Below are 26,240 nucleotides of genomic sequence, written 5' to 3'. Positions count from 1 at the left end.
GGGGGAGAAATATCACCGTCCATTCACTGAGTGCCTTACAGACTTCACAGGAGTATCTCGACATAACCCTACTCTCCACGCCCATGAGCACTACAAAAATGAGCTCACTGTCCGCCAAGCTGTCACCAATACTAGCCTAACACACCACATAATAATGCGCTTGCCCTAACTGTGTCAAATCCTTATTGTTGTGCATAAACGTTATTTATTGTTTTCTATGCACCACAAATATCTAGACATAGTAACAAGTGAACCTATTCTACTTAATCGATAACACATAGAAAAAGATATTACAAATGAATCATTGCTTTATTGCTGGTGCATTAACCAAATAATTTATTCAACAATCCCGAACATATTTCTTACTCTAAATGTTTATTTATTTCTTGCGCCCATCACACATTAACAAATAAAATACCAAATGAATCAAAAAAGGAAAATTAAGAAATAAACCTACCCTTGGATTTATACTCATAAAAATGGTGCCGTCCTTTCTCAGTCAGCCAAAAACAAAAAGAATGAAAATAAAGCAATGAAGAAGCAGCAGAAGAATTGTAAGACTTCAAATAAACAAGAAATTTGAATAATGAGGCCTATAATAGTTTGCCAGGAAAAGCAGCTGATTTAACATTCTGTAATGCAAATTGCTTGCAAACTTATCCCATTTTAGTTGCAGATTTTGAACTAAACAGATTGCTTATTAGGCTGCATAATCAGTGAAACGTATGTATGAAATGTCACTTTAATGGGGTTTTGATAAGCTATCACCATTCACTTTATTTATCGTCACAATCGGAAGCCCTACTCCTCAGGTCACAAAGAATAATTGGCTTCAGGATTTGGCGTGCCGTGCATGTTTACTTCATAGGCCCTTACAGTCGCTGAGGTTATATCAATATTCTGCTTCCGTATTGTCTGAGCTCAGAGCGCAGTGGGTGACACCATCAAAAGGCGGACACGGAATTTGAGTCAGCTGATGTGACCGTGTCATTGCTTCAGTCCTGCTCATTTGACATTTTATTAAACGAAAATTATGCAAACAATGTCGGCATTTTGCAAAAGGAGGGGGGTAGGTCCAGCCCAATTTACTTTATTTTCATGCATTAGGAAACTGGAGAAATAAATCGCATATAAAACAAGATGGAGCCGACCAATTTATCACAGGTGCTCGCACCCCAATTTGCGCCATCTTTGAAAGTAACTATTAAAATATCTCTGGCAGACTTCAAATGAACACGAAACGCAAATAATGTCATTGTGGTTTCCTGTGGAAAAAATAGTCCAAACTATGTGAATATCTCTCCCCCCATTATCAAGAAGACCATAATTTTCAATAAATTACCTAGAAAATCATAACCATAAATTGTTTAGGAAGGATGAACCAGATATGCCATCCACATGTAATTCGAGGTTAGGATCAGAGGGGATTTTATTTCTTGACAGTATAAAGGATTTTCCCACACATAAAAGGTCAGATGTTACAAACATAATATAAAATTGCATTTTAGGATTCTTGGTAATGGAGTTGAAGTAATGAGTCTCTTGGTGATTTTTCTCGATATTCTCACATAGATTCAAACAGTCATTTTTGATGCCGGGCCATGCAGCCCATTGCATCAAAGAGCACTGGGCCGAATTAGGCTGGGGGTGGGAGGGGAGCACATGCCCACCTCCCTTAATGTATTTACTCGACTCTAGAGTATTGGGTCCCCTGAGCCTTTGTACGAGCTGGGTTGGGGGCAATGTGGTCCCACTTCTCTTTTATTATACATTTCGACCCACGGAAATGGGGTCCCTGGAGCCTACTTAGGATCCAGGAGGGGGGCAGCGTGCCCTCCTCTTTAAATTTATTTACTCCATCCCAGAGAATAGGGTTTGGAGGCCTTTTTAGGCTTGGGTATAGGGCCATGCTCTCCCACTGCCCTAAATCCACCAATATGCCAGCCATCCGTGCCCTGGTCCATCACTTGAAAAAAAAAATGACAGCAAATTACTCCACAATCGTGAAAAAAAAAATTGTCTCCAATCAGGTTTGATGGGTCAGGGTATCACTATCCTGCCCCCTATGTCTTTGTTAAAATGTTTATTTTAGAACTCAGGACCAAAGCCAAAGTCTTAAGATGGCTGCCTTCGCTTCCTGGTTGATGTGGTGGCAGCCAAACAGATCTCAGAAGGAGATCTGTCGGCCCTGTGGATCCTGCACAACGTGAAATAAAGGTTTTGAGCATTATTTGCTCCAAAACTACTGAATGGGCTTCACCAAATTACAAAATAAACTCTTTCTGGACCACTATCTAGTTTCTGCCAAATGTGGTGTAAATCTTTTCAGTGACTTGGATTGTAGCTGTATCTAAGGTTCCTATCGAAAAATGAATAGAGAAAAAGCTTTTTGATCCCCACCCCTTCTTTTTCTTGGCCCCTGGGTGACGGATCACCCTGAAACTTTCCAGGAAGGAGCTGAGATGAAAAAAAACATTTTTTGTGGAAATTTGTCATAAGATGCCCAACCAAAAAATAAATATATATATTTATGAAATACATGTTAATTAGTGGCGGTTGCCACTAGGTGGTTTTAATTAGGTCTGCTTTTCTATAAAAAGAGAGTTTTTTGATTTGCTAATGACTTTGGTCCCATTTGACGAATTTTCACAAAACTTTCCAAAAAGAAAGTTCACCCATCTCAGCTCCTTTCTGGAAAGTTTCATGGTGATAAGCCAGTGGGGTCGGAGAAAAAAGAAGGCATCCCAAAATGCAAAATCCCCATGCATTTTCCATAGCCCTCATTAGACAAAGCTACTGAAAAAACAGCTAAATGGAATTATAACTAATCTGGCAGGAAGCTAGATCTTGGCCAGCGGATTGTGATTTTTGTGATTTGGTGTAATCTATTTAGCTGTTTTTTTGGATCAAATATAGTTTTATCTTTTGGCAGTAGGAGCTTGCAAGAGTCTCGAGAGACTCTTATGGGAATACCAATCTAAAAACAGAGCATTCTGATTGGCCCAGGGAGTTTTATTTCCCTTGGGCTATTTCAGTCCTGGGGGAGTGAGACTCCTGTGAGAGAGCGCACTCTTATTGACTGCCAGAAACATGTGAAAAACTTTGCTAACAGCCATTACAGAACTCAGACACTTAGTTCTTTGTCCAGTAGTTAAAGAATAATAATAAAAGGGGGCAGGTATGAATAACCTGATACATTATGCCCCATGGAAGGGACCCAGAGCAACCTCCATGGGAACAAAAAGGAAACAAAATGTCAAACAATGCTGCAATTCTACCAGACTCTTGCAGGATCTGAAAACAAGAGAAAAACGTACCTAATACTCTACCCCAGGGCCTGATTAATGAAGGGTAGGGAGCAGTGTGCCCCCCTCCCTGTAAAAACCAGAAAGGGTCAAGGCAGCAGACCAGGTCAAGCACTACAAGTTCCAAGTTTCTAAGATTTTGGGTCGGTGCAAAACTTCTTCCTACACCTGCTACCAGTCGGTGTTAAGGTCAAGGGATCCAAATACAAAAAATGGAAGGTGCACTCAATGAGAGTCCAAAGGAAAGAAAGTATATTATAAATCTTCTTCTTTATTAGTAGTTTTTTTTCCACATACAGGCACAGCCAACGCGTTTCGTTCCTTTAACCATATGGAACTTCGTCAGGGCGAATTGATATAGTATTGAAATCGGGATCTATACAAACACGACTCGTGGATTGCAAAATAGGGACCTCCAATAGTTCAAAGGCATGTAACCATTTATATAGAGAAGGTGCACTCCACTGGATAACCTGTAGAGCGTCCAGTGATGATTCTTATGCTATGCCTCTTAGTCTTCAGGGTTCCGGCGATCTAGGTGGGAAACTGGTTCAAAGTGGGGTGGGTGTCCACAGGCAATCTAATAGTTGCCAAGACGATTTCCTGTAATTCCCCCTAGTGCCAGGCTCCAGTGTCGGTATCAGTACAAAACGGAAGGGTCACCGGTCCATAATACAACTCGGTGTTCGCAGTAATGACAACAGTGCACCTGCAGTTGGGTGCTCAAGATTACAGAAGCGTCTCGAGCCTGGCACTAGGGGGAATTACAGGAAATCGTCTTGGCAACTATTAGATTGCCTGTGGACACCCACCCCACTTTGAACCAGTGGAGTGCACCTTCTCTATATAAATGGTTACATGCCTTTGAACTATTGGAGGTCCCTATTTTGCAATCCACGAGTCGTGTTTGTATAGATCCCGATTTCAATACTATATCAATTCGCCCTGACGAAGTTCCATATGGTTAAAGGAACGAAACGCGTTGGCTGTGCCTGTATGTGGAAAAAAAACTACTAATAAAGAAGAAGATTTATAATATACTTTCTTTCCTTTGGACTCTCATTGAGTGCACCTTCCATTTTTTGTATTTGCCCCCCTCCCTGTGCCTGTAGAGGAACTGAGGAGCCCAACCCCAGGGCTAGAAACAGTTTGTATAGGGAGGGGGTGCACAGCGCCCTCCCTGAGCCACCAGGGGCAGTGGGAAGCCCAATCCAGTGCCAGAATTAGCTTCTATGCCCCCCCCCCCCAAGCCTTAAGAGACCTCTAGGAGCCAAATCATTTGTTCATACTGTGATGTTTCAAAGAATCTGTGACCGAGCATTGACTTTTGTCATGATTCATCCATGATATGGCAGCCTCCTTCATCATGGTCAATCTACATCTACCAACCAAAGTAAATGACTCTGCACAAAACCCACTAATTACAGTGAATATTCTTTATATGCTGGGGATCTTTATAAAATAATCCTGTTGTGCTGCTGCTTTTTTTATGGAAACTTTAGCAAAAGATTATGCTTTGGGGTGAATTTCTCAATCGGGCTCATAAAATTGATATGTAAATTGGTATAGTTTTATTTAGCCCAAAATAAATAATGCCTTTGATGACTATATTTCTTCACCTTTCATCGTTTTATTATTACTTTTAGAAAATATTTTTGTGATAGTTCATTTTAGCTCATTTAAAAATTTGAGGGTTTAGATTTTCATTTTTTTGAATACCTCTGCTTTTTGAAGTGTTGCTATACTACATTGGAGAGTAAATTATGACGTTGCCAATTTATATCATGATTATTTTCCTTTAATCAGTTCTCTAGTGCAGTAGTGTTGGAGGTCAATTAGGGGTCACGTTGAGAGTCTGTCCTCTTTTAACAAACAGGTGAGTCATGAGCTCTATTAGAAAGTCCAGCCACAAATATTGAACCTGTCTCTAACTAGTTATAACTAACAAAATAATCTGTAGGCTTCACATTTTTAAGAATAATGGAATGGGATTACATAACATCTCCAGCAGAACAAACCACGTTCTAAAGATGCTAGAGGCAATGTTGACTTGATTGAAGAATTGTGCCTTATTTCAATGTATTTGCAACAATCATAATAACCTGTATGGTACTTGTCTCACCTATCCTAACAAAAATATACATATACTTCTTCGAAAAGCAGTAATTTTCTCTTGCTAGTGCTGGAGGGCTGGCACCGGTCCAGCACTAATTAAATGATCCAAGTTGGGAGGATGCAGTTTTTCATCCTTGGATCATAAACTGTGGACATATATGTTATATTATGAATGGAGCTGTGTTTGACCAGGCTTAGAAGGGAGCTAATAAGTAGGCCTGGCAGAAATTTAAATCACACTGGCGAAACATGCGTAAAAATGGGAATTTTGTGATATGCTTGGTACATCAAATTTACAAAAAGTTTGCCATTATGTGCCATTTGCTGTAAATATTTACTGGGAATGACATAATTCATGGTAAACATTTACCGCAAACACAAAGTTCTACCTTTCCTGCATTCCCCAAAGTCGTCTGATAAAAATGGTACCTCACTCGTGTGGATGGTCCAAGTACCCATGACAGGCAAGGGCCCAAAACAAAATGACATCAGCGTGACGCGCACACTGATTGTCATTTCAGGGAAACCAAACAAACAGCCTCTGCAGCTGGGGAACCTCTTCCCCAGCTCCTTGAAGGCTGTTGGGAGAGGCAAAGAAATCCCTCTGGTGCTCCCACCAATTGGATTTCAAATGCCATGTGCAAGGACGGCCAGAGGCCGTCCACATGAGCACTGGTGCAGGCAGTTACAGGCAGAATATATTGAATATAAGAGGTGTTGGTAGGGATGGCATTGCTAGGACCTAGCTACAAACAGCTTTAAATGTTTGCTGGCAGACTTGGTCCCCTTCTCTTGCTTTATGGGACTACCTTTCTTTTCCTTCATGCACTTCATTAGAGTACATGTTGTCAACACGTTGATTTTTTACCCCCTTCAACATGCCCTGCTCCCTCACACTCCATGTTGTGTCTTCTTCACCAGTTCAGTTGTTAGTTTCCCAACTGATTCCCAGACTGCACATTTTAAAAAATATTCCCCTTCACTCTTCAGTGTTATTGCCTCCTTGCTGATTTCTCCATGTCCCACTATAATTTTCTTTTGTGTTTCATTTGGTATCAGGCCCGGCCCGTGCAGAGCGTTATACCGGGGGAGTGACGTCAGGCGGGGGAGGGGCAGGGTGTGGGGTTTGAAAATGCAGGATATGGACCATTACAGGTAAGTAACGAAAAAAATGAATAAAACGAATTTCGTTGCCCGCGCTGCATCGCCAAATGTGATGCAGCGTAGGCAACGAAATTTGTTTTATGTATTTGGTATTGGTCAGCATTAATCTTAAAATTGGTCTTACCATTTGAAGATGGCCACCAGCGAGTGCTCATGCATGCATGCATGGCAGGCACCAAGAAATGTTTTTTTTTTTTAACAAACCTTTCAAAAATCGTCACTATGGATGCACTTGTATCCATTGCACCTATCTTTGAATTGGTTTATTCAAAAATTACAAATGCACTTAAGTATGGCTGCCATAGATGCAATTGTTCTATTTGGATTTGCCATAGTTGCAGGCTTATCCTTGACCTCAATCTTTGAATGCATCTGTTATTTTTGAAAAACACACATTCAAATATGGCTGCTGTGGATGCACACACATCTACGGGGTCCATATTACCCAAGAAAGGCATTAGGAACGCAAATAGGTCTCAAATGATGAGACTGTTTAGGCTGTGCCAATGCTTGTCTTTAAATGAAATGCTATGCCATAACTGATGTAAGATGTGATTACACTGCTATATACATTTACATATAACCTCTTCATTATTTTAGTGTTTGAAAACTGTAACAGAAATATAAACATAGCCTTCCCTTTTGTGCCTCAGTCAATTTTTATTGTTTCAAACTGGTATAAAGAAATAACGATAAAAAACAGTTTTTAGAGTATCATGCATTTTTCAGCTTCATTCAGCATTTTGGAAAAATATGGCTCTCCGGCACTGTATTCTACGGGTGTGGAATCCATTGTTGAAAGAAAATTGTAGGCTCAAAGTTTCTCAAATCCATTGTATTTTACCTCAGGTCATGTTTTATTCTTCCTATTGCCCATCCTGCGCGCTTTGTCTCACCATAATCACGTCTTCTCTTTATCACTTTCTTGTTTATTTCCTCATTTCTCTCACACACTTTCTACCTTCCTTTACTCATTTTATGTCTATGGCTGTCCTTTTGTTTCTTTCAGAGCTTCTCTATCCATTTGTCTAAATGTTTCCATCGTCTCTAATTTAACACATTTCTTCCATTCTTAGTCTTTCTTTATCTGTACGTTTCCTTTCTCTCGCTCCCCTTTGTTGTAAGATTATAGGTTCAGCTGTGTTGATTTGCAGTTTCCACTCTCAACTTTTTTCACTTTTTATTGAAAAACAGGTATTTTGTAGAGTTTTAAAGGAACTAAAAATCCTTCAATCTTACAATTTCTGAAAGAAGCTATAAATATTGAGTAGCATACATCCGCTGAATTCCTCCAGAATTATCGTCCTATGGTGGAAGAAATTCAGTCAGTGTATTGAACTTGCATTAAGAGTTTCCTTCAAAAATAGGATATTTCTCAGTTTAATTGTCTTAAAAAACATTCAATTCAAATCATCAGCCTAGAAGATTTGAATTGAATGTTTTTTAAGACAATTCATTTCAAATAAAGAAGTGACTTTTCTACATAATTTTGGTTTGTTGGACTTTGTGAGCTGCGCACCCCCATGTGTTATATTTGCTTAGTGCACGTTTACCGAAGAGTATCTTGACACCGAATAACAGATGTTTATGGCTACCCAACTCAATGATAATCATTATATAAGCTTCAGAAAGATGAAAGGCTGAGCGGACCCGTTGGATTTGATCCTGTGACCATGAAGTCAAACACAGGACTGTACAGTAGATGCATTAGTCCACTAAACCACCAGATCTACTACCACTGGCACAGATGAGTCCCCTCTCCTTTTTCTTTCCACATGCATATCACCATATTGTGGTTGTATGCTTTCAATGGAATTGTCAAGGCACAGATTTTACAATGGAGCATAAGATCTTTATTTAGACCTAATTAACAGGTGCGTGCAACAACAATTACCTTCTTAACAGGAGCTACATATATATTCTTTCATTGACCAAAAATAATTCGAAAAGTGTCTGCAATCACTCTGGAGATGTTGGTCACTGCCTTAATACAACTGCCCTGAAATCTAGTGAAAGCTGCAGGTCACAGGTTTCAACATCTGAGGACTTACTCTACTTCCAACTTTTCAAGGCTATGTAAAGAACAAGTTGAATACGGTGATAGAAATATGTGATACATACCACACTACAAAACATAGCATATTTTGGGAGAGGGTGTATATAAAACTGCTTCCTATTATAGTTTTAATATGTTTAAGCAGGACAACTCTTCATTTATTTATATTGGTTGAATGTGGACCACATACAGCGTGAAATAGAAGTGACGCCCAGGGGACATTGATGTGCCGGGTCTGTAATGCTCAGTCTTCCTCAGAAAGCAAAATCATCAAAGAGGTTTCTTCTAATGTATCAGTTTTTACAGGGAGTACTGAAATTACATCTTCTGTGGCCACTTTCGTTTGTCATTTGTCAGCCTAAGTCAATATCCGCCCTCGCCGCTGGCTTATAAAGCATAAGCTTCGACATAATGAGGAATGGCTACAAGATCCGTAAAATCATGATCTAGCAACAATTTGGACGCCCCCTGATCAAACTTTGCTGCATGTTCTTGGACTGGTAATGTAATGGCAGCTTGCGAAAAGTTCTACCACACCTGCTAAACGTGCAGTGCAAAATCAAATTCATGTTAGTTCTAATATACCTTTAGCACAATCTGCACCATGGAATCCCGGGAAACAGTGACAAACACCAGAAACACATTCTCCATTTCCATGGCAGTTCCGAGGACAATCTTGGACTGAATCTGGAAAAAAACAGAAGAGCAAAATGAATTTCACCCCTATTGAGTTGCCCTGCGTTAGATTAGTCTCAGTTATACTCATTACTTTTCACTAAAAGTTCTTTGCAAACAAAATGTATACCACGAACAGTGATTGAGCAGAAATATAACACAGTAATGCACCGGGGCAGTCAACAGGGAAAAGTCGTGGCTACTGGAAAGATGAGTGCAAAGGCTATGTATAATTTGAGATATGGATATTTTCATGTTTTTGAAAAAAATATTTTTTGTGTCTGTAGGGATTGTTCAGGACATCAGTGGCTACTGGCAGGATCATCACTCGGAGAAGGCGAGCAATAGTAATCGCATGTTTAGTCTGTTAGCTCACAAGCTCAGATGCAGAAACACAGGCTTTGGAGGAACTCGCCGTCCAACTGGAGATTGCCAGGATTCCAGGAGGCAGTTCGAGCTTAGGGTGAGACGTAGAATGAAACACAGAAATATGTTGTGTTTTCTTTTTTACATTATTATCACTTTTGTCCAAGGGGGTATTGATGTTGGAGAACTTAAGCGTACTTTATTACAAAAAAGTTGTTGTGAAGAGATGACTGACCTAGGTGAGCAGGGTGTGGAAGCAGAAACATCTAGTTTTGCACAATGGGCCAGCAGTAGTTGGGGGTGTGAAATGTGAATCCAAGGAGTGAGGGTCACAGGAGAAACTGAAGAAAGTATTGTAGAATTGTTATATCAGATCACTAGCTCTCCAACGTCTCAAGAGATGCCCACAAATTTAGTCAATCCCACCTTCATCCATGTGTCATCCTTATAAGTTAATGCTAGCTGCATGGAAGGGGTCAGTTATTACAGATGTACAACTATTGACCTCTTATGTTCAAAGTATCAACCATTAATGTCTTCCAGACCACTGCAGGCCACTGAGAAATTAGCCTTGTCAATCTTGGTGTTTATCTTCATACCTTCCTTCTGACACTTCAGATGATGAAGGAAATGATTCAGATTTCTACCGTACTACAAGTATAGACACCATGTTCAATCATAACAGGAACAAAGGGGTATGTATTGCAACAAATGTATAATTTGCTGGTTACTTGGTGGTGAAGTATGATGGTGTATAGCAGAGGTCTTCAAACTGTGGGGCGCGACCCCCAGGGGGGCCCTGGAGTCCTGGCAATGGGGTCGCACATTCCCCCGCTTCACTTGTCTCTGCAATTCAAAATGTGCTTAGAAAAAAGAAAGCCCTCCCGGGGGTGATTTAGATCGTTATCAGCTGCTCTCTGAATGAAATGAAAATGTAAAAGTGTAAAGGATGCTTGGGAGTAGTTCTGGCTTATTTCTCGTTGTTAATTTCTTACTTCATTTAAATCTATTTTCATTTATAAGCCCCGGGCTAAAAGAGGAAGCCTTCCTGGCAATTAGGCATAAGGATAGACGGCGAGCCACACAAGATGGTAGGGACTGCCACAAGAATTCATTCAGTAAGATCTGGCTTTAATTAATCAAATCACTCCAAGCTTTGTGATAACAAAGATTTGGTTTTTGTGAGTGGAAGTGCAAAGCGTTACCAACTGGGCCTTAGAAGTGCTTGCTTTAATTTTAACTGCATTTAGACAGCCCTTAGTACCCCTGAAGAGGTGTTGAAGGGACAGCTATGAAAAAAAATTGCATTACAAACTTTGGCATTATTAAAGTCTACGCTTTGAAGGCACCATTTTATCGTAAAGCCATTTCCACCTTTTACAGCATTCTATCTGACACTGTGTAATATAAGTATGAAATAATGACTTACATATTCGCAGGGCTTTCTGTCACAGGCTGTGACCTTGTAGCACTAATAATGCACATCACTAGTCTCCACTGAACCAACCAATATGTAATCCTGTGGCTCTCTGGTTACATGTAGACCTCTGCAGTGCTTTAACTAATAGAGGTTTCATAATGTACTGCAGTGCATTTCCCACTGAGTAGCAACTTTTTTATTTATTTTCCATTTACTACGCTATTTTGATGTCGATACCTAATGGTAAAATACCTCAAAAACGTAAAGAGGGCCTTATTTATGAATATTGTTGCATCGCTGTGACAAAACAGCGAAGCAACAGTTGCTGATAGTTGCGATAATGAAGAGTACAAATTTTTGTCCGAAGGGGGTCCTTATGCCTAAAAAAGTTTAACAAGTGGGTCTCGACATCAAAAAGTTTTAAGACCTCTGGTGTATAGTGAAATTGATTAAGGGGCAGCTTACGAGTTTGGTGGTCCATGGGACCACCAAACTTGCGGTGGCGGTTGAAGACCGCTGCACCAGTGGTCCAACCACTGAATTACGAGTACGGCGGTCAGTACTCCAGTGAACCACTGCAACTGCCAGGGGTCCAAGACCCCTGGTGGTGGCTCTGCATTCTAGGGAAGCAATATAATTGGCGGTACATCTGCGCAACTGACAAGTATATTATGAGTTTCCCTACTGCCATCATTTTCATGGCGGTGTTCCCCCTGTGTGCATGCGCCCCCTTTCCGGCGCAGCATGGACTGCACAGTCCATGCAAAGCAGGAACTTCACTTGACTATCCCATTGGGGTGCCTTTCTTATAGGCACTGCCAAGGGACCGCCTCACCGCCCGCCCACCAGAACATGAGAAAACGTATAATCTGCCAGGCAGGTGGGCAGCTTTGGCAATGAGGGAGCAGGACAATGGTGTGGCGATCTGCTCCTACACCTCCAAAGTCACAATCAGGCCCTAAGTAATGTATTGGTTGGGAAGGAACACATGAAGCCAAGGATACAAGTGCAAGCTTCATCAGTCCGGCTCATCATCTACCTATCCTATCAGCATTGCTCATCACTGTGCACTCCTTATGCATAAATATAAATAGAAGCAAATGAGTCTTACTGTCTGCCTAACTTGGGGCAGTTGTTCTGCGTGCTGTGGTTAGCCATAGCTCTTGACTTGTGGCCCAGCAACCCTCTGGCAGCTGCATGTCATATAGGTTAATTCTCTATTTTGCTTGCATGTGCTCTTACTGCCATCTCTCCTGCAGCAATGTATGACAATCAGCAGAGAGATGATCCACCCCCTGTCCACTCCTCTCGTGGGTCTATGCCCTCTGTGGCAAGTAGGTTAGCATTGCCCTGAAGCCTCTATATTTCACACCCTCTGCACTGTGACATACTACACATGCCATCCACTACATGGACAGAACTGAAACGTGCCTGTACTCCAATCATTCTCACTTCTGCTCACATTTCTACCTGCTTGGTCCAGCACTTCAACAGCTCCAGCCATGCTCCAGTCCTGTCAACTATGGTCATGCCCCAGTTCTGCAATCTCCTCTCCTGCCCTGCTTGCTCCTAGCCTGGTCTGGTCTTATCCAGATCCAAAACCTCAGCCTTTCAAGAACTGTCAGGCAATAGGGGGCCCAGACCCTTGGACATTTTTTGTGTCTTTTATTTTGATCACACACGGTTGCTCAGGCACTCCTGTTCTTAAGGGGCCCAATCTGTAATTTGTGTTATACCAGAGAAAACCAGGATGGCTTTTGGAATGGGTCACTTGGGAGCCTCTAAAAACGACAATGGACTGCCCACTGTCTAGCCTTTGACACTTGCAAATGTGAGTTCCCTACACAATTAATAGTAGAACTGTCACATTCCTGTTGATCATTAAGAGACAACATCTTATTACATAGCTCATCAGGTTGGTTAATTTAAAGGATAAAATAATTGTGAAGTTGCTGCCTGCCAGACCAACTTTTTCCCATCTGGAAGATAAGGTATATAAAAATAGTCATGTTTATTTAGAAGACCGTCTTCCATCATAAGAAAATTTTTACACATTAAATGACTACTTTTGAAAATTTGCCAACAGGTAAGAGACTGCTTCCTGTGTTTGTTTCTTAGATACTGAAGTCCCCAGGAGAATAAAGCAAGTGTCTCACAAGGCTTGCATTTGAATAATCACAGTAAATATAATATGTCCAGAGAATATTTGTAGAGATTTCTTGTTTTTAAGCATCGCAGTCGTTCTATTTGCTGCATTTCTTATTGTAAGAAATGCAGACTGTTGATTACACAATGCACCATGAATGCAGTTAGTGCGATAAGTCGTAAAAACACCATATACATTTCTGTACTGCATGCATGCCTAGATACATAGGGGGTCATTAGGATGACGGGCGGACCGGTGAAAGGGACCGCCCACCATAAGGGCGGGGGCCCCGTGGCTAGCATTAGGATGTGCCCGCTACAGTGGCCGGCGCATCCTGCATTCCTACTATTGTGGCTGGTGGTGCACTCAGCACCGCCCGCCACAATGACAGGAAGGCATGCTGTTCACTTCCATGCACAGCATCGCAGGCACCGCAGAGCTCAACATCATGATTGTGTGCGGAGCTGGTGTTCAGTTGTATGCATCGGAGGTGGTTGGGGTCTTTCTTGGAGGGTGGTTCGTCGGCTCTGAGGCTGGTGTACCTGCAGTTCAATCAACATCCATTGTCACATATGTCATGAAACAGCTCTAAGGCCTACTGGAGAGGAAGATGTGTGAACCATGGACAAATCCTCCAACCTGCATTCAATAATAACCACGTCAATGGAGATGTTAGGATATTGCAACCCACCTTCTTAAAAGTTGACCCAGAGCTTTGGTGATGGGTTTTTATATACGTCTGTATCTGCCTGCAAGAATGTTACACTTTGCTCCTTGTTGTCAGTGCATTGCAGAGTTATTAGTCTAGATTGTATTTGCTTGTGCAACATTTATAGCACAAACTCAGGTACATCGCAGTGTTGTCTTTTATGGTCTTATGACTCCATGTGGACTTGCCATCTCTTTTGAACATAAACAGGCATCTCTGAGCAAGAAACTGGAGCTCTTTCTTTTACAATTTCTCCATCAGGAATGAGAATGAGACAGATTCCCATCAATGTGTCTTTTACTCCACTAAATAAACTAAATGTTATGCACTGTAATTTACTTTCAGCATGCTCCCAATGCAATGCCCTTATTTATAAACAGGAGTTGATGTTGGCTAAGTTCATTGACTGACATTTCAGTATTAATTTTCACAAGCTTTGCTATTGTTAAAATACCTCTTCTCATCAAGGTTGAAATGATGGCTTCGTACACATAAATGAACTACACACACAAACGTTCTCCATTGTTGTCTATGAAAATGTCTTAATTCTAATTTTTTTATGTTTACAGATGACAAATTTTGATTTTTTTTATATATTGTTAAGGGTATTATCAGTAGTTATATTTTAAAATTCCTGGCACTAATATGAATTTAATGTGAAGGATGTCAAGGGATTTCAAAGGATTTAAAAGAAGCCAGTTTGTATTTGCTTTTGAAAAAGTGGAAAACATTCTCAAATCAATCTACTCTAGCTATGTTATTTTCTTTCAAAATATTAGCATTCCTTCAATGTGCAGCCACTTTAAAACGGAATCTCATTGGTGAAAGAGAAAGAAAGAGACCTTACTCAGACCCAGTGCTGGCTGCTCTGACCACACTGCAACAACTGGACAATGTCCTATGCCCTGACTGGAGTTGATGGATGCCAGGCAGCTTCATCCCAGAAGCCTTTCTTGGCGCAAAAAGAGGAGTCAATTCCCATGAAACAATTTTTGTGGCATCATAGACACTAAACATGAGCACTTAAGTGCATATAACCTAGGCATCCATTCCAGAATGTTCAAAATCTGCCAGCATTTGTAAAATATAGAGCTCTTGTTTCACGGTCATAACTCTTGTGACAGCCCTTTCCAAGATGTTCTTGCAAAAACTTGCCAAACGCGTACGAGACATTCAGTTTTGGTCGCTGGTCATGGATATGCTTAGAACCCCTAAGACAGCTCGCTGAGCTAAATAGGCCCTGATAAGATGTTTGAACAACACTATAGTCCACATTCAAAATGTTGTGACTGTAGATCAGCCAGTCGACCTTCCTAAGTATATATATTAAGTACCGCATTAAGTCCCAGTAGCCCGAGGAACTTGAAAACTTCAAAAAAATTATTGATTATTAATATTTGTATTAACAATAATAATTAACCAGTAATAATAATAGTAACAAATAAATTAATATATTCAAAGCACTTATTACTATTATTTTTTTGAGTAGTTGGCCCAACACTCACATCCTCACCCCCGAACGAGATGCTAACATGCCTCAGTTGTCAAGGTAGAGTATGATAATCAGTCCTGTGTGTGATGCACAAAGACACTTCAATCAATTAGCGGCGTGGTTATTTCACATTTTCCCTATGGATTTTAGAGTTCTAATGCTTCCTCCCTGAATCCCAGCACAGGTACACTTCCCCGCGCGTTGCTTTCTCAATGGGCTCTTCACTTGACACCACAACCGATGTGCTTTTTCCAAAAGAGACGTGGAATTAAGAGCCTGCGCTATAAAAACATCACAAGAATGAAATGAACCCCTTGAAGCATGACATTCGTCCGGCTTCAAGGATCACCGAGGTGCTTATTCTTGGACCAAGGCTGCATTTAGTGAAAAATAAGGTCGACAATTGACTGCCACTTTCTTATCACAGTGCGCAGAGGTACCCGCCTTGTGGCGCCTCTTGTTGGTAGACGTTAAAATAATAGGCATGTGCAAGAGAACCTCTGAACTGACTGAAAATGATGTTCTTCTCACTGGACTTCCATCCAATTACTGCGGTGGCCCTGTCAAGAACCCAGACTGGCTATTACAGCTATTACCTCCGGCTTTGTCGTGAACCGCAGTCCCAGAGTGGCAGATTACTTCGCTAGTGTCTCTTTGTAGTGATGCGGAGGGGGTTTAATTTTCCAGTTGTGAAGTAGTACCAAGGCTTGATTGAGGATTTTTATGCACAGCTTTGGCACACTAACTCATCCAGGACATGTGTCATTGTGCATAAAGTAATGCCATACACTGGGTATTCATCTTTATTTAACGCCGCAGCAGTCGTATGGTCCTCTGGATTGGCAAAGATTCTTGCACAGAAGATGCAGGCTCTTTGACATGTAAATGTGATCAGCTACCTCAGTGTTAAGTTAATGGTACACAAACTTCTTTCTATCTGGGCAAGGTGGCCAAAGTACATAGCTACGTATTCTAGGAAATTCAATGAAAAAAACATATGGGAAATGATGGTACAATAGTAACATTCAAAACAAATATGCGTCACAAAAAGGAACAAGCATTTGCAATGCAACAGGTCTCGCATTTACAAAGATTCAACTATAAGCAATGTAAATGACAATAGCTTGAAGTCTCGCAAATGCGAGACCTATTGCAACGCAAAGACTTTTTTTTTTTTAAAGCGCCCCATGTTTCATGCTTTCATGTTAATAGCGGCTGCACACTTTTCTTTCGACAAGCCGCGTCTTAAGAAAGGGGCGCAGCTGCCATTAAAGTGAAAGCTCGGCCATCATTAAAGTGAAAACGTAGTATGGAGCGCTTTTACAAAAAAAAGCATTTGTTTGTTAGGTTGACAAACAAATGCTTTTGCCCCATACCGCGGTTTCACTTTAATAACAGCAGCGGACCTTTCTTTAGACTCAGCTCGTCTAAAGAAAGGGGTGCAGCCTCCATTAACATTAAAGCGCAGCAAGATGCTCTTGTAAACAAAAAATCCCCAGAATAAATGGAGAAAAAAACATGTGCTCTCATTTGGCGCCGCAAATAAACCAAAGGCTGTGCTATAAAAAAAATAAAGCGTTAGAAGAGAGCATGTCTTGCCGGCAATAGCAGGCAGGTGAAAATTATTTAACAAAATAGTGCTTAGAGTCTGTAAATAAAGACTACCGAGTAACAACACACACAAGAGGTCCAGTCCCCATGGGAGGTTACAAGAAGAGACAAGGCAGTACTAATGAGGAACTACTAAGGCTATTGACCAATGAAAAGCCACAGCTTACAAAGAGCATTGACACAAGCCAATGAAAAATATGGGCAGAGAGTTAGCGGAGCTTCAAGTCCATACCTATATATAGCATGCCTCGCAGAGCAGTGCATGCACTACCCAGGCTCGACCTAAAAAACACTTTGAAATCATAAGGAAAAATGACAGCATTTTGGAACAAAGGTCTTTGAATCGCTCCAGTTCTGCCTGTCTCCGACACCTCCAACAGAAACTGTTTACTATATTGTTCGCACAATAACTCCAGGTCTACAAACTGAAAAATTGTGCCCAGAACGAAAATGATCAGTTCTTCACAATCACAATCACAATTTAAGCTACGTTTCAAATTTCTATTTCTGAAATATTGTGCAGAAGCTACCGACATCTACATGTTTTGAATTGTAAACGTCATAAAATTATTTACACCAAACCAGTCGATGAACCAGACTACCTTGGACACGAAAGTTTGTTCTCGTTCTTCTCCTTTAAATTTGGTATAAATTCCCCATGAAAATTGAAATTTGGGACAGCCCTTTAGCTTTTCTTGTGTGGACAAGTCCAACTAAACATTCTCTGAATGAAACATATTTGCACAATTTTATACATATTTGAACGAAACCAAAAGTATTCTTAACTTTAAAAATATTTCAAGATCACGTCTAACTAGTTTCAAAATGAGAACTACCATACACCCTTCATTGTAATAAAATTACAGAAAAAGTTAAAGAAGTTTTTTTCCTGGAGCACATTCACTTTTTTAGGACTATTTTAGAAATGGTGATAAGCGCTTTGCTAATACAAGTAACGGACAGCCTAGTCTTAAGGACTGTGTCACAGCACATCTAAAAACTGAGGAATGCTTTTATTTTTGGATGACAACTGGGGAAATATTTAAAGACACGAGGGCTTCCCAGGCACAAAAATCAGATTAAAAGAACTAGACGGTTGTCCTAAAGCCTGTAACTGGCTCCTGCATAATAATAAATGCCTGACAATGCATGGACAAAGAACAATGCAATGCTAACAATGAAATGATGGTCACTAGAAGGTGTTCCGAAAAAACATGACTGTCTACTGATTTAAATTCTTTCTAGCGGTCTAGGAATCCCAGGCAAACACTTCTACCTTAAGTATAACATACGTCATTGTCATTATCAATACTCTCTGACAATGTTCATGGGTCCCTACCCTTTCATTAAACCTAGAGTGGGATTACTTTGAATGTCAATAACATATAGCCTTCTCTAGCGGCAATCTCATTTTTGAGTAATAAATAGAGTAAATAAATTAATGGTACAAAGAAACGAGCTGGACTGAGATAAGATACACTTACCCTTATTTTGATCTAAGAAGGTTTTCAGTGCATACTGCAATAAAAAGGAGTGGACGCTGTATGGACTACTCTGGGAGTATAATTTTTTATGGGAAACTCACTAGGAAGTAGAGCTTCAAGTGCAAAATCTTCAGCACAATGTTCTAATAATAAGTGGAATAAATGATGCTGCCAACCAGCCATTGACCAAAAAATGCCAGAAATTGGGGATAGATCATACCACCCTAATATCCTCCTAGTCAGATTCTTTAGCCACCACATATTTTGAATCACCTACTACTTTTTTGTAGGTGGATTTCAGCGTTCTTACACCATCAATATATACATTGGGGATAATAGCTACCTTTCTCATGTATGAAGAATACATGTGTCTGCCATAACTGCCTTCCTCAAAACAAGTATATCTACTGTTTGAGCTACATCATATACATTTACAAAATAGGGCTTGAAGTGGGCTCGAGTGGCAATATTGACATTAGCCTCCCCCGCATTTCCAGAGCACGGGGTAATTCATTCAGTAATGACAGAATGTTACACTCTTGGTTAATTGCTCATCTGATGACAAATAATTAGGAGTACCCAGGCGTAAAGGTCAGGTGCACGAACAGAAAGCTGTATTCCCTCAGTCCTCAAGGTTGCCTCTAGCTATTAGTAAAGCTACTCAAAGAGAACAGTGTCCATTGGACTGACACTTTACAAGAAACAAGAGTGTGATAGGGACTGGTGCAAGACGTATCTGCATTACATGAAACTGATCGCAACATATTTTTTTGCTTTTCAAGCTCGGTTTGCATACTAAGAAGTGGAGAGATTTTTTTGTCACTTTTTATTTGTGAAAGACGGGGCTATGTTCGGAGGCAAATATCGTTTATTCCATTTTCTACATGCATAAGTAGGAAATCAACACAAAGTAAATTTGCTATATATGTTTTTTTAAGATTTTCATATGGAATCCTTTTTTGTTAAAACTTCTATGACATATATAAATTAATTTGTATTTCAAGATGAATTGTCTTGTAATTTGCATGAGTGCCAAATGTCTGTAATATGTCAGGAGCGGCGATTGCAGGTAAGAGCAGTGAGGCGGGGTGGGGAGGGAGTCGACAGGTGACGGACGACAAGGGAAAACTAAATACAAAAATAAAAAAATAAAAACACTTACCTTGCGCTCACCGCATCGCAGAGCCGGCGATGCGGCGAGTGCAAGGCAAGTGGTTTTCTTTATTTTACCTTTCATTTTCTCTCACTGTCGTCTTTTGACTCCTTCCTCGCCCTGCCCCACTGCTCCTACCTGCACGGGCCGCTACTGAATATAGCACCAGGGATCAATACAGCTTTTACTCCTCATGCTGCAGCCTATCTGAGGGATAACTTCCATTATGGGTGTGCATCTGTATGCCACAACAAAAATCCACCCAAATCTGGTTGGTGTGTTACATTCCTGCGCATGTGCTATCATTGCGAAGATCTGGTCAATAAGCAAGAGTGGAAACAAGTTCCCATAAACTTCCATAGGGTTTCCCCCACCACTTGAGGACAGTCTCAAGAATGAACAATCATTGCAATGCAATATGCATATTTACATAGATAGGGTGGCAAAGAGAAGATTTCTATGGTCACAAGTGAGAATGTGAGGGACAGATCAAAATAAAGCAAGTTCCACGTTTATGAAGGAACTGTCCTCGTGAACCATGAGATAAAACTCGTACATCATGGTTTGTTATCACTGAATGGTGTATGTGTACCGCTTCACGGCCCGACTTGGTCCACTGCTGGAGGTGGAGGCGTTGGGGACTGGAGGGAGCCCTGTGCACACAAGAAACGGGCTCACCTGCAACAACACGGCCCCTCTTTTGCGAGGCAAACTCAGCGCTCATGCGAGCACGATCCAGCTGCCACACAGACTACTTCTGGTGCATGCTGGGAGAGGTAGTTGGACATCATACTGCCTCTGCCCGAACTACCGATTGGATCAGCTGACCTCCCACCTATGGGAGTGCCCTAGGAGTTTCAAAAGAAGGAGAAGGCGTCACCTGGCGGTCATCAGCATCTGAGGAAGGCTAAATCGCCGAAATGCATCATGCTGTACACTGCAGTGAATAAAGAGCTTCCGAAACTTAGATTAAACGGTAGGCCAGCAGCAGCAAAGGTCTGCCAAATTGCAAGGGGCGGTCTTTCTTTTGTGCTTTAGTTGCACTATTAGATAGATCCCTTTGGTAACTAATGAATAATTCAAAGTTTGCAAGTACATGCAGACTTTCTTCATAAACCATCTGCAATTTTTAATAACTTTTTAGACATGTGTTCAATTTGCACTTCTAGCAGCAAACACACACATGCAATATTTGTTGCAAACCTGAAAAACAAGTGTAACAACGGGAGCGTATTAGTTAAGGTGAGATAAAGCTTTATGATAATTGCATAAAATGAGACCAGATGAGGATTGTTATTGGTGTTAAAGCTAAAAGAGCAAAGAGATCTACAAAGACATTACAAGTGACTGTCCTCATTCAAAATAATCAATGAATTAGTTTGATTTTTTCTTTTAAAGGTCAGACGTAATGATCTCATTATGAGTACGGCTGTTTTTGCAGCCAGAAAAGCTATCCTGAGAAAAACATCACTGAATCGATTTTCTTCTTCCTGAATTTTATGCATTTTGAAATGGAGAGTAGTGAATGGCTACGATTTTATTGCCACATTATAATTGCATATTGTGTCCATTACTTATGTATAACATTCTAATTGAACCTATCAGTGAAATTTTAAAACAAAACATAAGAAATTCACTCCAAGGACTTAGTAAATTTCCAACGTTTTTAGTCTTGTTGGTTTCAATATTTGGCTCTAAATTTCTATATCGTTTAACAAAGTAGGAATTTCCAAATTGTGCCTAAGTATATATATCTTTAGCCTTGGCAGAACCCACTTCCTTTACACCATAATAAAGTTCAGGGATGGTCTCTTTTTTCTCCAAACTTCTGCCTTTTCTTGGAATACGTTTCCATGAGTTTTCAGTTTCAGAAAGGCCCTGGTAAATGGCTGTAAATTCCTGTGTCTATATACTTTATAGCACTTTCATGCTGTTTTCATGTTCATCCTCTGCTGTGAAAAGCCAACCTTCCAGCAACCAATACCGAAAGTATGGTATACATGCACACTGTCCATAAATGGTCAGAAAATCAAGTAGTTAAGATTATGTTAAGCATGATCTTGGATTTTGTGTCCACAGATGTCTTTCTTGCATAACTAAGTTAAAACATTTGCGACTCACACTAAAAACTTTGCACTCAAACCAGCAAAAGAAGAAGCACATTATTCTAAATGGAATATAATGAGGGTACAGTATAACAGAATCAAACAAGCAAGCCAAGTGTACGATTAATATCTTTAAAGAGGTGTGCCAGCTAAGAAAAGGTGCAAATATGTTTGTGTGCTTCAAAAGCATCATTGTGTCTTAAAATTTGGATAGACAAAATTTCTGCACAGGAAAGTGAGTGAGGACTGCTGATAGAAAGCAACGCTTCTTCTATGTGTCCAGTGATTAACAACAAACTAAGGGGCCCATTAGGAAGTAGGGTGGATCGCTCCTGCCCGCATGGCGGTGGTGATCCGCCCTACATCCTAGCCCGCCCGCCACCCATTTCCCCCATACTAATATGGCGGGGGACCACAGAAGACAGGAAGACCGTCTGCCGCTTTTATGCCCAGTCGACCAGTCGACCGGGCGGAAAAGGGTTTAATATGGTGTAGGTGTCTGCTAGACACCGCCATCCATATCAGGATGCAGGTGGAAGGGAGCCGCCGCCATGGAAAGGCATGCGGATTTCGAGTTTGGGGGCCAGTTGTGGGCCACCACGATGTTGGGGGGTACATAGGGGTACCTATGGTACCCCCCTACATGTGCATGCACAACATGGCAGGCACCACACTGTGCCTGCCACGTTGTGCATGCACAATCACGACATGCAGTTTTGGCATTTGGGCGGGCGGTGGTGAAAGCACTGCCCACTGCAATGTTAAAAATGCAGGATGTGCCCAGCAGTGTGGCGGCGCAACCTAATGTCACCCTCAGGACCCCCACATATATGGCGGGCGGTCTCTTTTACCGTCAGGATGGCGGGCTGACAAAGTCCCCCAGCCATCCTAATGATGCCCAAATGTCATAAACAGAATCATGCTGAAAACAGTGACTTTTTAAATGAGTGCTGCAAGTTAAAAAGTATTACCATACCGTAAAAGCATTTACATCTTAAAAATCTTTTTTGATTTAGCAAAGAAGAAAAAATAGTGTTAGATTGGTTTTTGAACCAGCTTCAGGACAAATAATTTAAATGAAAATTGAAGTCTGAGAAAAAAGAAATTCCAACACCCACTGCAAGATTCTAATATCTCAGTCAGATCCTCAAAGCTCTGCAATCTGATAGAGTGAACTACATCAAAGTGATTAACCAAGACAAGAGCAATATTTTGACAATGGCTTTTGATTGGTTCTCGAATGCCGTCCTGAAATAAGTAAATATATTATCCATATAAAAGACAGGTTACAGGCTTACATGACCTCATAAACTGTGGTGAAAACAGCGGCTATTATTAAATATGGTATGATGTACTTTACAGCATTGTTGCCAGAATGAGACATGAGACATATTTCCTTCCTTCCGTTTGGGGCAAAAATACTAGAGAAGCATGCTAACAACTGTCTTACTAGTTTCCTAGAGTCCAAAGAGTTACTAGACCCCCCACAATCCGGTTTTAGGGCAATGTACTCTACAGAGTCTGCCGTCATCCAGCAGAGGAAACACTGAGACAGAGCGCAGACATGGGCCATACCTCGGCCTGATATTACTCGACCTGAGCACAGCCTTCGACACGGTGTCACATGACATATTGATCCAGAGGCTTCAGGATTTTGACATAAGAAGTAAGGCCTAGAATGGTTTAGTCCCTTCTTGCGGGGTTGATCATTCCAAGTAACACTCGAATCTTGTGAATAGGACCTGTCCCACTCCGCTAAAGGAGTCCCCCGGGGCTCTATCCTGAGCCCTACTTTGTTTACTATGTATATGAAACCCCTGGCACATATTATTACAAATAAACAACAAAAGGAAACTGGAGGTCTAGTAAGAAAATCTACACAGAACGAAGATAGGAGCAGGACTTACACCAGATCATTTAACTGTCTGACAATCAGTGATAGTGAAAGAATGATGACGCAAATGCGAATTCATGCCAGAAGAAACCCTGAGGAGGGCAGAAAAGTAAGGATTCCCATTAACTGCCCTTAGTGGCCAGTGTCATCATTTGGAAAACCAAAGAAAACCCTGTCACCTCAGCTCTTCTGGCAGCGAGCCAAACGCTGGTAGAATAGGCGTGTTGGAGACAAGGATAGAAAATGCAGTGCAAGAAAGTGAAAGTGTAAGTGAGTTAAAAAAGCTACATCAGTGGTCCCAGATACCTTTATTGATGACCACTGGTGGACTTATTAAAAAAATATATACAGTGTCGGTTTTGAATTAATCAACCGAAAATGGTCTACTAGTTTCAGCCGTGGCGGGTTAAAGGACCCCGGCTTTCTTCAGGACCTCGTTAGTATAGCTACTGCATAAAGTGCAATTTTGAAAAAACAGTGATAACAAAACAGCTTAAAAGCATCACAGTGTTAATACATGTGACCAATCACGGCAGCCTCTTGGATGACTAACAACTGTCTAAAATTAAATTCCAACAAAACTGAGATTCTGCTGGTTGGCAGAATGCCCTCAATATGGACATCAGCTTGGGGGCCAGTGTCTTTGGGGGAACCCCCAGCCCCTAAACAAAAGGTCAAGAATCTGGGAGTAGTTTTCGATTCAAAACTCTCCTTTGAAGACCAAATCAGGAAAACTGCCAGAAATGTTTTGGCCCCCTAAAAACACTGAGGAAAATCCTTGATCTAATTCCTACCAAATATCAAAAAACCATAGTCCACGCACTCATTACTTCTCAACTAGACTATGGGAATGCTCTTTACCTGGGTGATTCTAAAGGAATATCAGTTTGCTGCAATGAGTTCAAAATGCAGCAGCTAGATTGATTCAGAATCTTCCCAAAAGATCCACCGCATCTGGCACCCTAGACCAGCTACACTGGCTTCCAGGGTCCAAAAGAATCAGTTGTAAAGTTCTATACATATGACGTCGCAATTAAATAAGCAGGTCCCCATCTAGCTTCACTCATTGGTCCAAACTTATGTACCGAACCGTAACCTCAGATCTTCTAATGCAAATCTGGCAAGTATCCCCAAGATCAGGAAAGCGAGAATGGGAGCTAAGGGGCATATGTATGAAGCCCATTTCCTGTTCGCAAATGGGCCGATTCTCAGAATCAGCCAATTTGCGAACGGGAAAAAGTCTTTTGGGATGTATCATCGCAAAGGACCTCCCAAAATAGGGATTCGCAAATTTTGCGATTCCTTATTTTGCTAAAGCATTTAAGGAATTGCAAATTGCGATTCCTTAAATGCAATGTAAAAAGCACCCAAGTTGTGCGATTTCTCTTTAAGAAATTGCAAATTACCACCAACTTCAAGTTGATGGTAATTTGCGATTTCTTTGAAAAATTAACTTTTTTGCATATTTCAAAGTGTTATGTGGCGCACACACATACCCTTAGGGCATGTATGTGTGCCATATGTGCCCACCTGCACCTTTCAGTGGTGCAATAGGGTGTCCTTTTGACATCCTGGCATCCTTGAAATTGCATTCTCAATTTGCGATTCTCTAATTGCGAATCACAAATTGAGAATATCTTCCCATTCATTCCTATGGGCCTTCTGGCCCATTGAAATGAATGGGAAGGTATTCCTTAATTGTGATTCGCAATTTGCTAATCGCAAGTAAGGAATGCTAAGGTACCGCCAAAAATATGCACATTTTTGTTTACATCCAATTTTGCGATTCTCAAATAGTGATTCTCTAAAAATCGCTATTTGAGAATCGCAATAACGGACTTTGATACATATGCCCCATAATCTTTTGCCTACATAGCGGCTAAATTAAGGAATCCTTTTCCCAGTGTCTTCAGAGATTCTCCCTCTGAAATTGATTTTAGGAAGAAACTGAAAACATGGCTGTTTAGCAATCATTTTCAAATGAATCAGGTCTGATGTCTTCTGACCCTTCTTCTCTCTCCTCGAATCTGATCTCTGGTCCAGCGTGGGGACACACCAATAAGGCGTAAACAAGCACTTTACAAATGATCTTACTTTTACCTACTTTTGAATGGTCATGCTCAAGGGCCGTGTTTCAAAACACAAAACCGTAGTTGCCATCTTGCTTATCATCACGAGCACAAGTTTGTAAACCTAAGAGTTCATGTGTATTCTATATGCTTTAATCATGACTAACTTTCCTGTAACTAACTGGACACTAATGATTTGTATGTTAAAATTCGAAGTCAGAGAACAGAGTCTGTTATAAAATGCAGTGACGAGCTGCCCGATTCCTGTCATGAGATCATACCCTCCAAACTTTCGAAGGACTGGTAAAGACAAAACCCGGGGATTTCTATCACCACAACCCAGAGGCTTGCCAAAGGACCGTGGAGCAAAATGTACGCAGTGCCAGAATAACATTGCATGCTTTTTGACCTCGAGATGCATCATAGACTTGCGATTGTATCAAACGTCATTATGGGAACAGGACAAGGAATGTACT

At 40.9% G+C, this 26,240-nt stretch overlaps 1 protein-coding gene across 1 annotated transcript in view; it reads right to left on the bottom strand.

Annotated features, from left to right (window-relative positions):
- LOC147702831 (teneurin-2) overlaps positions 1-26,240 on the bottom strand; it is a 1,317,719-nt gene that overhangs the window by 367,164 nt on the left and 924,315 nt on the right. Inside the window, exon 9 of the mRNA XM_086931409.1 lies at positions 9,226-9,327. Coding sequence (XP_086787535.1) covers positions 9,226-9,327 — 102 coding nt within the window. The remainder of the gene's footprint in view (positions 1-9,225; positions 9,328-26,240) is intronic.

This window comes from Lissotriton vulgaris, chromosome 7 (assembly GCF_964263255.1).
Source record: "Lissotriton vulgaris chromosome 7, aLisVul1.2, whole genome shotgun sequence".
Taxonomy (NCBI): Eukaryota; Metazoa; Chordata; class Amphibia; order Caudata; family Salamandridae; genus Lissotriton; species Lissotriton vulgaris.
This window is presented reverse-complemented; position numbering and strand designations above follow the sequence as displayed.